The 12,047-nt window shown below is 43.9% G+C and overlaps 1 protein-coding gene across 1 annotated transcript; it reads right to left on the bottom strand.

The window, feature by feature from the left end:
• On the bottom strand, nucleotides 1-12,021 carry bnip3lb (BCL2 interacting protein 3 like b). The gene is made up of 6 exons (XM_021602555.2): nucleotides 11,720-12,021; nucleotides 3,980-4,232; nucleotides 3,194-3,281; nucleotides 2,755-2,852; nucleotides 2,240-2,389; nucleotides 1-1,658 (listed from the first exon to the last, which is right to left on the bottom strand). The coding sequence occupies exons 1-6, from the start codon at nucleotides 11,850-11,852 to the stop codon at nucleotides 1,610-1,612; spliced, it is 771 nt and encodes a 256-aa protein (XP_021458230.2). The 5' UTR covers nucleotides 11,853-12,021; the 3' UTR covers nucleotides 1-1,609.
• Nucleotides 12,022-12,047: the final 26 nt, after the last annotated feature.

Consider the following 12,047-nt stretch of genomic DNA (forward strand, 5'->3'; position numbering starts at 1 on the left):
TTGATTGAGGAAATTTTAATGACAAAACCTTTTTTCCATTTTACACTGAGGGGAAAAAAACCAAATTAAATCAAAAGGATGTGTATGATTACAATAACTATTGTTACCATAAGAGTGAGGGGAATCATTTTTAAACTTTCCTTTTCAAAATGGGCCCTGCAAAGTGTATATCTCTAACAATCTTCACTAAATCCCTTATGAGTTCAGTCTTATCATAGCTATACCTCCTGCTCTGTGCATTCAGACTCCAATGTCACAATACAGACAATAAAACTCACTGGAACAAACCATAGAGAAGCCCGGGTGTCAGATCACAGACAGACACTGACCAACAGAACCACAATGGAGTCTTGGGAACAGAGGTGCGGCACGTGGCTACTGAGAAGAGTTGAGGTTCAAGGTGGACCTCAGTTCCTTTTGGCAGATGTGTAGAGGGAAATAAAGAGGTTGATGTCAGCAATATCCAACAGTGGAGTGTTAGTACAAACAGCCCCATCTTAAATCTCAACTTTGAAGCACTGCGGGTCCCTCTTTGAGCACGGTGACGTACTGCAGGTCGCAGTGACATTGAGTATGCTTGAATTTGTCCATGTAGTTGTACCTCTAAAACTAATCTGCCTTTGGACTCCATTCCAACTCCAGCTACCAGTGTGGTGAAACATCAGGGTTAATCCCCAGCTGGACTAACAACCTACATACGCTAGTTCTTAAATGTCTGCGTGTATGCTGTACAAGTGTGTAAGATGACCTGTCAGTTGCGCAGGCATATCAGAGGTTTACCCATTGAACCAGGCCTAAATAACTAGGCCCATGGTATATCGTAAAGAAATCAAGACAGAAACAAAACAATGACACATACTGGACACATCTCATCTGACAGGCCAAGCGGATTCTCTCCAATGCACAGAATCTGGTGGTTGTGGATTTAACATGGCCACAATCGCCAAATAAATTTGATAACACCCTTAATCAAAACTCAGGCTTTATTATGGTGGTAAAAATACTTAAAAAAAAGACCATAACATCTACAGTAAATTGTATTTATAGTTATAGACAAAATGATTACTTTCAAAGGCATGCTCACATTTTCAGGTTAGCTTCTTTCTTTATGAAATTAGTTAGACCCTTTCAGGGTCAAGTGACGGGCTAAAGAGAGTCACCCAACCACCGTTGTAGATGGCACAAGCTTGGGCTACTTCTATTTTGTAAATCTGTGGGGCAGACAGCTCTTTCTTGTACCAGGCATGACAGAGTGCTGGAGCTAGTGTGTAGAGGAGTTTGGTTTTATGCTTTGCCCCCTCCCCCAAAAAACACACTTTATAAACAATTACACCCAAAACAAGAGGAAAAGGGAACATGACCTCACTTTTCATGACCTCACCAATACAAATGAGGAAGGAAGGGGGGGAGGGGGGGCTGGAGGCAACACATCTGTCCTAAGAACACAGCACGGTTCAGGTCTGCGCAGTTTACAGGAGGAGGAAATGCTTTAGGTGGGAGAAAGCAGAGAGAGAAAGAGGGGGCAAAGGAGAGGAATAGTTTGAGGAGAGAGGGGAATTATTCATACAACAGCGTCATTTCTCCCGCAGGCACTCGTTCAGCTTCTTGCTCAGAAAGAACTCGTAGGGGGCGTGCTCAACCTCTTCCCAATGTACACCCTGAGGGGGAGAGAGAGAGCAGTTACACCCAGAGTCATTAACTAGTCGGCTGATAAGTGATAGATGAAGTTGTGGATTGTCCCTGCCGTGTCATGTGTGCTGTCAAAGTGTGTGTTAAGGGTGTGGCGCAGCAGGTGTCAATCCATCCCAGCAGCAGCTGTTCTACTATCCAGACCCAGACATATACACAGGGCTCGAGCATTGCAGCTGCCCACTGTGTGTTGCCATCACACACCCTCTGCTGTAATCATTTTCTGTACATGCAGTTTTGTTCCAGGGATATCTGATTCCCAGTAAACAAAACATGATATATTGGATCTGATTGGGATTCTTCTAATTGTATGCAAACAACTGTAAACAGAAGGAAATTGAAAGCTGTTCAGGAGATTACTTAGCCAGCTAACGGCCATAATAATGGAAATGTTATTCTCAATGCAGACGCATTGATGGGTTGAAACAAGCCTTCCATAATGTCATCACTTGGCTTTTTCACTTCCATAAAAAAAAGTGCTATTATCCTAATAACACAAATGATTACCTAACGGAGGTTGATCGCAGAAGTGTCCTAGGTTTGCTCTTACCCAAGTCCCAGGACCAGGATGTGTGATAGTAGCAGTGAGGGGATGAACACTTTGAGGAACTCTGCAGAGAAGACACCTCCTTTCTTCATCGCCCCGGTCTTTCTCATGCTGAGTGTATCTGAATGCCGGGGGTGGCGGAAATGGAACTCCCTACAGGCAAGGACAAATTATGGTTATCATACAGTAACGTCACCATCTTCCTCATCAACATTGTCCCACAGGAGGTTGGTGGCACCCTAATTGGGGAAGATGGTATCAAATACATCAAACAGAGGATTTTCAAAGTGTTTGATGCCATTCCATGTGCACCGTTCCAGACATTATTATGAGTAGTCCTCCCGTCAGCAGCCCCCTGTGGATTCATTACAGTATTATCCATCATCTCCTTATCATGTGGAAATATTCAGCCATAAGTAGTATTACTGTATGCACAAACACACTAGGATTTACCTAGGAGACCAGATACAATAAGACTTGTATGTTTTAGGGGCAATGGGACTGTGTACATCACTCACTTAGGAGGAATGTTCTCGGGCCGACTTGACCAGTCTGCTACCCAGTCTGAGTCCTTCATCAGGATATCCATGTCCCTCTCCAGGGTATCTTCCTCTGACTGCAAGGGACACATGCTGCGCATTAGGACACTGATCTCAGTACAGACAACAGGGGGAGGCAGAGACAATATGGCTGACTGCCCATACAATACAATAAACCCAGTGTGAGGCTGCCATGGTTACAGACACTGACAGAGTGTGTTTGTGTAACTGTAATGGAACCTAAAGCGGAGGCTACTGCCGTGTACATGGATTCAAACCCACCGGGTTAGTGTTTCCTGTTGCCTTCGCCATTGTAACAAAGGTTATGGTTGTCATTCACAAGAGACTGAGGGAAGCGGCAGGTTATATTACCATGGAAACATACATGTGACATAGCACACCAAGTAATAACTCTTACTTGGCCATCTCTTCTGCTGCTCACGTCCACATCAAAGATGATCTGTCCATCATGATCATCCTCCTGGGGACTAGGAGGCCGGGGAGGACTGTGGGGAGGATCAAACAACAAAATAAAAACAGCCACAGCCAATCACTGCACTCCAAGTATTCTCTCCCTTGGTGCATAGGAATGTACACTTGTATGCAGTAACCAGGTTGAAGATTTGGGGCTTGCTCAAATTCCCAATGCATTAATCAAGAGACCTTGCCTCTGATGGCTCAATGTGCATATGAATCATGCCTCTATTAGGCTTTCACTTTGCCTGTCAGCCTGCCACCTCAAAGTGGATGGATGAGTCTGTCTGTGAGCTCCACCATTAGTAGGCGGTTGTAGAAACACTCCTGGTAAACATTCTCAGGTGACTCATTGACAGCTGACGGACTCAGCTGACCGGGCGACCAGATAAGCCTGTGTTTATGGCAGGCAACCTCATGGCTCAGAGGGTAGGGAAAGCAGAGGTGTGAGTGGATTTAAGTCCAATGACCTCCCCCTGTGCACACACAGCTGATGAAGATGTTGTTGACTATTGCAAACTGATTATATTTACAGCGCCATAACAGCATACAGTACTATATCAATCCAGAGATTAAATCTACATGGATTTTGGGCTAGTATGTGACCTCAACAGTGAATTGAAAAGAGTTACAGGTGATTTTTAAGAATTGTTCTAGATTTTTATTATCTGTACGGAGTTTTTTCAAGGCCAAGCTGAACTGCGTTCTTCCTCATTGTAGCAACCCCTACCTGTCACAGGAAGAGTTGCTGCGGCTAGACTCATGCTGAGCGTCCAGTAGAATCTTTTCCATGTCTCCGTTATGGATGGAGGATGAGGAAGGCACATGCTCTAGGCCCCCCACAATGGCCTCCACCACCTCCTCCACCACCACCTGAGGCAGGGGGAGCAGACCCAGAGCTTGGCCAACGGTGGAGGTAGACTGGGACAACCCCGCCGCAGCTGCGGCCACAGCTCTGTTCATCTCCAACTCCACCCAGGACCCTGCAGGACAAGTACATACAGTACATGACATTGGTCACATTTGTCAGTTGGGATACTTAGCGAATCTTATCAAACTTCACAACTTATTACATGTACATGATTACATTCCATGTTTTTGTATATCTTGTATGTTTTCTGTCAAAATGTTTTGCAGACCATGGAAAATTGTGCCTCTATGCTGAACTAATAGACTAAAAAAACATACCTAGAACGATATGATGAGGGGGATAAAGAAACAGTCAGAGAGACTGGCAGAGACACACAGCCAAAGTTTAAAAAGTTCCAGCACAGTCAAACTTGATTATCCTGTTTTACAAAAAGTGTATGTATATTTCCAGGTTAGAATAATTGTGAATTATCACCATGAAAATGATAAAGGGAATTAAGTGTAAGAGCTGTTTGAAAAGACCGCCTGAAATGTGTCTGTTTAGGTGGGATGGAGTTTTGGCCTGCCTGGTGACATCATCAGGCGATATACACTAAAAGTATGTGAACACTTACTTGTCAAACATCTCATTCCAAAATCATGGGCATTAATATGGAGTTGGTTCCCCCTTTTCTGCTATAACAGCCTCCACTCTTCTGGGAAGGCTTTCCACTAGATGTTGGAATATTGCTGCGGGGACTTGCTTCCATTCATCCACAAGCGCATTAGTGCGGTCAGGCACTGATCTTGGGCGATTAGGCCTGGCTCACAGTCTGTGTTCCAATTCCTCCCAAAGGTGCTCAATGGGGTTAAGGTCAGCGCTTTGTGCAGGCCAGTCAAGTTCTTCCACACCGATCTCGACAAACCATTTCTGTATGGACCTCGCTTTGTGCACAGTGGCAATGTCATGCTGAAACAGGAAAGGGCCTTCCCAAAACTGATGCCTCAAAGTTGGAAGAATAGAATTGTCTAGAATATAATTTTATGCTGTGCTGTCAGTTTACAGCACCTGCTGTTATATACGAGCCATGGCCTAGCCTGGCTGATCCATGTTACTACATGAGCCCAGGCAGGGACTCGCTACAGGGGAGACTGCCAATCACAGCTAGGATACAAATTATAGGGAGTTACACTGACACTGGAGAGACATCCAGTCTCTTTCTCGCTCTGGTTTCCCCATCTTAAAATGTCTCACATACTCCCCTAATTTAGGAAGCTAGGGTTCACAAGCAGAGCACATGATCTCATAGCAGAGAGAGTAAACACACTGGTCATGTGACAGTCAGCCTAGCTGACTCAAAAGTCTCTCAGTCAGTTTCACCGACCAGACATTGAATGACAGCAGCCCCTAACCCCAAGTCCAACTCAGCACCCCAGGCTCATCCCGAGGATTACACAGTGGCCTGAGCAAAGCCACTGTCGACAGTCCATTGTCCGTGCTCCATGGCCTAAACAAGGTTGCCATGACGCCAGCGTTGAGCCGAACATTCTGGCTGCTGCTCGCTCTGTCATATGGAAACGTATCTTATGGTAATAAGAACCAGTATGTATAACCTAACCAATGGCTCTAAAGACTCACATAATCACCAAAGAAGAGTAAGGTAAACTGAATATACCCATTGTGTGGATGGGACTGAGATATCCTATCCAAGACAATGACATTGCAGTGGACATAAAGCTTTCCTCAATTCTGAGAATTACACAGCAAAAATGAGTATCTACTTATTTATAGACAGAGTGAGTAAGCTCTGTCGAACAATAACAAACCTTGTTCCCTCCCTGGCTCGCACTGCAGCTGGAATCTAACTGACTCAACATGTACGCTCAAACTTCCGAATGAAAGGCTCCTGATCCTCACTTTCCTTCTCCACCCTGCTGTGTCCTGAAAAACATTCTGCACTTTCCACATGTCACTGTGTCCAGAAATAGCACAGCATGCCAACTCACTCAGTTCAGGGCTTGGTAATACTCGATCACATCTGCCCATACCCAGCAGCCCCCATAAAGGGAGGTCAACACAGTGCTGACTGTGAACTTCCTCTAGAGGCATTATATGTGTGACACTGATAAACATGCCTTTTGCTCCCCTTGCAACCCACGCACACAGAGATCTTTAAATATACATCCCTCAGTTCATTCCAGACTGAGCACATACTCCATCAATATTTGCTAACAGGATATATCCATATAGGCACCATCATAGTGACAAAGTTGAGTAGAAGGCTATGACAAAGGAAGATCACAACGCAAAAGGGAAATTCTACAACTTTTCAACCTCATTTTGCTTATCGCCAGCACAATAGTGTCTACATGTGAAAACGATGCATTTCTGCATTTGTATAATTTTTTTATTTATTAAAGTTAAATAGAACTATCCGATGACGTCAAAAAACATTTTGAAAACAGTCATTTTAAAACACCGAGTTCAGCTCAGAAACATGGTACTTAACTACAATGACCATAAAAAAATGGTAAATACATTTTTAAAAAGTTGAATGACAAAGGGGGAACGCTGTTACATCCAATGTCCATTTCCCCGAGGCTGATGCCACGCAGGTGCACACAAACAATCAAATAGTGCCACACATGCACTCAAACGCATACAGCTGGCCTTGCTGTTTAGATTTTGGTTGTCCTTGATGTCTATTGTTTCTTGCATTGTTGTTTTTCCTCTCTTTTCTTATTTTTGTTGGCGCATGTTTTGGGTGGGTTGGAGGGGATGGTAGAAGGAGTCCACAAATTAACAAGCCACACCTGTTAATTGAAATGCATTCCGGGTGACTACCTCATGAAGCTGGTTGAGAGAATGCCAAGACTGTGCAAAGCTGCCATCAAGGCAATGGGTGGCTGCTTTGAAGAATAAAAAAACAAACACTTTTGGTTACTACATGATTCCATGTGTTATTTCATAGTTTTGATCTCTTCATTATTATTCTACAATTCTTTGTATTCCTATGAAAAACTTTAGATGGTGCATGAAGCCGGAAGTATTTGAATTTGAAGCGTGCCATATTGCTGAATGGGGCTGAATGGCACAAAAAAAAAAGAAAACCCTAAAGATCATGGTGAAAGTGAGCGTAACTAGCGAAGGATCATGGTCGATGTAGTCGTTTTCACCCTGCCTGAGAGTCAACCTCAGGGTTTTGGCAATGAGGCCATTTATCTGCTTCCCCAGAGTCAGATTAACTCGTGCATGCCATTTTTCTTATGTGTTCAGCATGAAGGAGGTTAGAAGTAGTTTTGCGAGCCAATGCTAACTAGCGTTACATATAAACTTCCAGTTGTGCTAGTGCTAGTTTGTGCAATTTGAAGGGAATTGTAGAGACATAAAAATGTCATCCACAAATTAATCTGACTCTGGGGAAGTCGATAAATGGCCTAATTGCCAAAATCCCAAAGAATCCCTTTAATGGGTCTCCCGAGTGGTGCAGTGGTCTAAGGCACTGCATCTCAGTGCTAAAGGCATCCCTACAGACCCTGGTTCGATTCCAGGTTATCACAACCGGCTGTGATTGGGAGTCCCATAGTGCGGTACGCAATTGGCCCAGCATCGTCCAGGTTAGGCCGTCATTGTAATTAAGAGTTTGTTCTCAACTGACTTGCCTGGTTAAATTAAAAATATCTATGGAGACTACTTTTAGCCTGCCAGTCTGTGATTGGTCCGTGTCAGCACGTGCTCCTGTGTGACAACAAATGTAGTAGTCAGAATGGATCACTATTTAACTAAATATCTCGATTTGTTGTGACTAAAATAATTCAGTGTGGATCTAACTTGATCATAATCAACTAATTTTAGACCCCGAAACTGCCATCAATAAAATAAACAAAAGTTTGGCCGTTCCGGCGATAGTAATTGACATAGGCTTTCTACGGCAGACCAGGGCTTTTGGCACTGCTATGTTGTGACTTCATGCTCCAAACCGGAAATCCACCTAACACATTGGGGGCGATTAAACAGCGGAGCCCCGTTGCTGAACATTATGCAAATAATCCGCAACATTGTGTTGCTATTGACCAATCGAAGTTCACTATCGTTTCCAGGCCCTACTGAATTGGCTTTTGATGCATAGCAACTAACAAGCAGGCTAGCACCAACATGAAGGAGAAGCAAGCTTGGCTAGTCAAATTTACACGTAAAAAGGATCTTGGCCGTTACACACCCAGACTGCATGAGAGAGGAACGTACACAACAATGACGAGAGGGACAGAGACAGTTGGTGAAAGTATACCTTATCTACTTTGAAGAACAGAAGTTACGAACGTAACTATGGTTGTACGAATACCTGGAAGACCGTGAGTACGGTTGAAAGTAAGTATTTGTATCACTTGACTCCGCGCAGGTAGAGTAGAATGAACAAAGTCACGCCAGTGATGTGAAAGCATGGGAGGACGTGCCCACGGTTCATATAAAACCGTACGTCAGACAACGCACTGTCTCCGGGAATCTTCCCCTAAAAAGATAACAAGTGACAGGAAAGTACTGACGGTCTTCCAGGTGTTCGTAGAATCATAGTTACAGTTGAAGTTTACATACACCTTTAGCCAAATACTTTTAAACTCAGTTTCACAATTCCTGATATTTAATCCTAGTAAAAATTCCCTGTCTTAGGTCAGTTAGGATCACCACTTTATATTAAGAATGTGAAATGTCAAAATAATAGTAGAGAATTATTTATTTCAGCTTTTCTTTCATCACATGCCCAGTGGGTCAGAAGTTACCATGCACTCAATTAGTATTTGCTAGCATTGACTTTAAATTGCTTAACTTGGGTCAAACGTTTGGGGTAGCCTTCCAGAAGCAGGCATTTGGAAAGTGCCTTGTAGGTCAAGTGCTGCTGGGTAAATCGGCAGACAGGCCCCCCCCCCCATTCAGTTTCTACCCCCACGCCTGATGTGGTGTTTGGGGCTGGCTGCATTGCCGTCAAGCACGTGTTAGGCTGGTGGTAGGGCCAGGGGCATGTGTAGGGGAGAGCGGCGAGGTTCACATGCGTCAGGCCTCCTTCTGCCACGACTCTGTGATGCCTGGTTTCTGGGTTCCACAGCAGTGTAGCCTGACTCAACTGTTTTCTATGTTCGATGGCCCACTCTGCCGCAGGGTCAAAGAGCAGTCCCGGGACCACTAGGAGATTTCTCATTGTCCGCCTGGAGTTATTGGACACTGGGGCTTGGGCAAGCCAGACCTGGTGACGAGTCACAACTAGGGTGAACATCAGTCTGCCTAGCTCTCTGGTCATGAACGCAAAAGCTTGATGTAATGCATCATTCAGGTTGCAGAGATTCAGGTTCGCATGGTCTAGCTGGAGCATCCCGTTCTGTGCTAGCATGAACACAGAGAGTTCCCAACGTGGGCAACTGTGTCATAGACCCATAACAGTAGCTCATCTGTGGCCATGCACGGATGTCTGGGGCAGCAGGCATCTTCCTTCAGGGCTTTATCTGGGGTAGAGCATCAGCTCTGCTATGCATTCATCCACTTTAGGCATATGGTCCAGCCAATGTTTTGCGTCGCGCATGGCAGATAGCATCCTACTATCCTTGGTGTGGTGGGCGAGAGCCCACGGGTTGGCCCAGCATCTCTGAAGCTCTGTAAGAAAAGCCGGTGAAGGTGGTACACTGAACGGTGTAGATGCCTCTACTCTGCCTAGCCGCAATTCCCTCACAGGCAGGATGGCGCAGTTAATGCAGAGGTCTGAAAGGGCCTTACACAGGTGGCTAACACCTAGGCAGCAGGGCACAGGTCATGACCATCTCCTACTTGTAGTTCATCTCCACAAGAGGAACAGCCATGAATGCCCAGCATCATGGTGTTGCGGTGTTCTCACAGCTCAGAACGTGACGGTTAAAAAGGACATTTGTTATATTTTTCTTATACAATATACTGATTAATCAAATGAACTAACAATAGTAACTGGAGAATGTATTACAACAGCTACCACAATACACAGTAAAGGTAGAGAGCTACAATAATCTGACGGGAGTTGTATAGCACCCACAAATAATTTCAGGTGAGATGTTTAAACGTAGGCTTATTTATGGTAAACCAAGCTGAAAACACAGTGGCATCTAGGTGGAGTTGGTATGTTTTATAGCTGGCTAGGCTAACAACCTTCTTAGACGCGGTTATCTAGGGAAGTGACTCAGTTGAGTTTTAAATAGTTGGAAGGATGACTAGTGCCCGGTGGCCTTGATAACGAGCAAAGCAGTGGCGGATATCTTGAAAAGGTTAGCGCCAGGCTACGGAGGCCAACACACACACACTAACTGGTGGGCTAAATCAGCACAATACAAGGAATCCCAATATCCTCCGATAAAATGGATAGGTAGAGGAGAGCTGTCACACATCTTGGAGGGTGAATTTTGCACTCTGACCCATAGGTCACAGGCTGTTGGGTGACAGACTGACAGTACACACAACTCAGAGTTTTGATTACCCTACCTGGACCTGGGAAGATGCAACCCGAAAAACAGGAGCAGCGGCGCATTTAACTTGCGCGATACAGCTAAACTAACTTTCCAAGAAGAAATAAGAGACTTTTCTTTCATTGTAATTTCATATTTTTCTATTGAGGTCTACCTAATGTGGACCTGACAGAGGCAATGGAATAGTTGTAATGTTCTGGTAATTGAATGTTCATTATTTTGTTATTTGGCATTTCCATTATTTCACAATACATTGAATGTATAAAAATAAAACAAAATCAAAAAACATGATTATGTTTTAATAACCAAACTACCCCCAAAAATATCACTAAATTGTTCAGAACTAAATTGTCTTTAAATTGTTGTTAGGGGTTGATAGTGAATACACCTATAATCAAGCAAATTATCATATACCTGGTATAACAGTTCATTAGACTGATCGTATTGTATTAATATTTTCACAGTAGCAGGCTACCCAGAAGTATCAGGCTGCTACATACAAATTGACCAGACTGAGTGCAGCAGGTGTGTTTAGAGGTGCATATGTAGTTTTATCCGCTACTCTTTGCTGGTCTATATTTAAACCCACAGTCAGATTAACTAGGCCAGTTTGCTATGTTTACATCCACGGCAAGAAGACATATCTATTACACAATTAGCTGACTATGCATTTAATAAAAACACTTAATATTCCAAGTATGTTTCGTTAGGTTTTCGTAATACTTCTTTCCCCTTTCCTATGTGCACTAAAATGTTAATTTACGAACATCTAATTTAACCCCATTTTTGAGCTCTCAAGACTTCTTCCATCTCGTCTTGTTGACATCCACTTTACCCCGCCTATTCAGCACCGCGTGCAACGATTGGTTTTACTGTTGGTCAATCTTACGGTTTATACAGCCTCTTAAAATCACATTGGTCCATGATACTGTCAATACAGAAAACAGGAGTAGCACAATCTAGGTCCTTCCACAACCCTTCTCCATGACTACATAGAAAACCAACCCAAAACTCACTAGATATTGTTTATACACTCAAAGTCAAATAGTAAAGTATCAAAAGACAATGATTCAACTTACCTGACACGTTTTCTAATAAACAATAACAGTAAAATATAGCGAAGCATTTCGACGATTCATACCATTTAGTCCAGCGTCTCCGTTGTTCTCAGGTACAGCAGCAGCTTCAGACATCGTGACTGTGTGCAGGGTGGCTTGCATATGACTGTCAATCGAACACGCACACTCCCTCCAAACATTCGGACGTGCGCGCATCCGCGTACCAAAACTGACCTGAGTCGCCTTGACTTTGTTGCAGAATAGCTACCGCCAACACAGTTAAAATGTGTTCTGTTAGCTGATCTGGAACCAGTGGTTAGGAGCACTGCAATCTTCCTGGAGCTCTGTGATGACGTCAGATGATCCAGTTCTTTAGTAACAAAGGCAGGCAAAAAGCATAGGCAGACTAAC

The sequence above is a fragment of the Oncorhynchus mykiss genome, chromosome 5 (assembly GCF_013265735.2).
Source record: "Oncorhynchus mykiss isolate Arlee chromosome 5, USDA_OmykA_1.1, whole genome shotgun sequence".
NCBI classification, from domain to species: domain Eukaryota; kingdom Metazoa; phylum Chordata; class Actinopteri; order Salmoniformes; family Salmonidae; genus Oncorhynchus; species Oncorhynchus mykiss.

Bases quoted from the DNA above. Each gene is read 5' to 3' on its own strand.
- bnip3lb (XM_021602555.2), bottom strand. From the start codon at position 11,852: ATGCGCGCACGTCCGAATGTTTGGAGGGAGTGTGCGTGTTCGATTGAC. The intron at 2,853-3,193 runs GTAAGAGTTATT...TGTCCCTTGCAG, and splicing joins GCAGCAGAAGAGATGGCCAA to TCAGAGGAAGATACCCTGGA. The intron at 2,390-2,754 runs GTGAGTGATGTA...CCTTGCCTGTAG, and splicing joins CCCGAGAACATTCCTCCTAA to GGAGTTCCATTTCCGCCACC.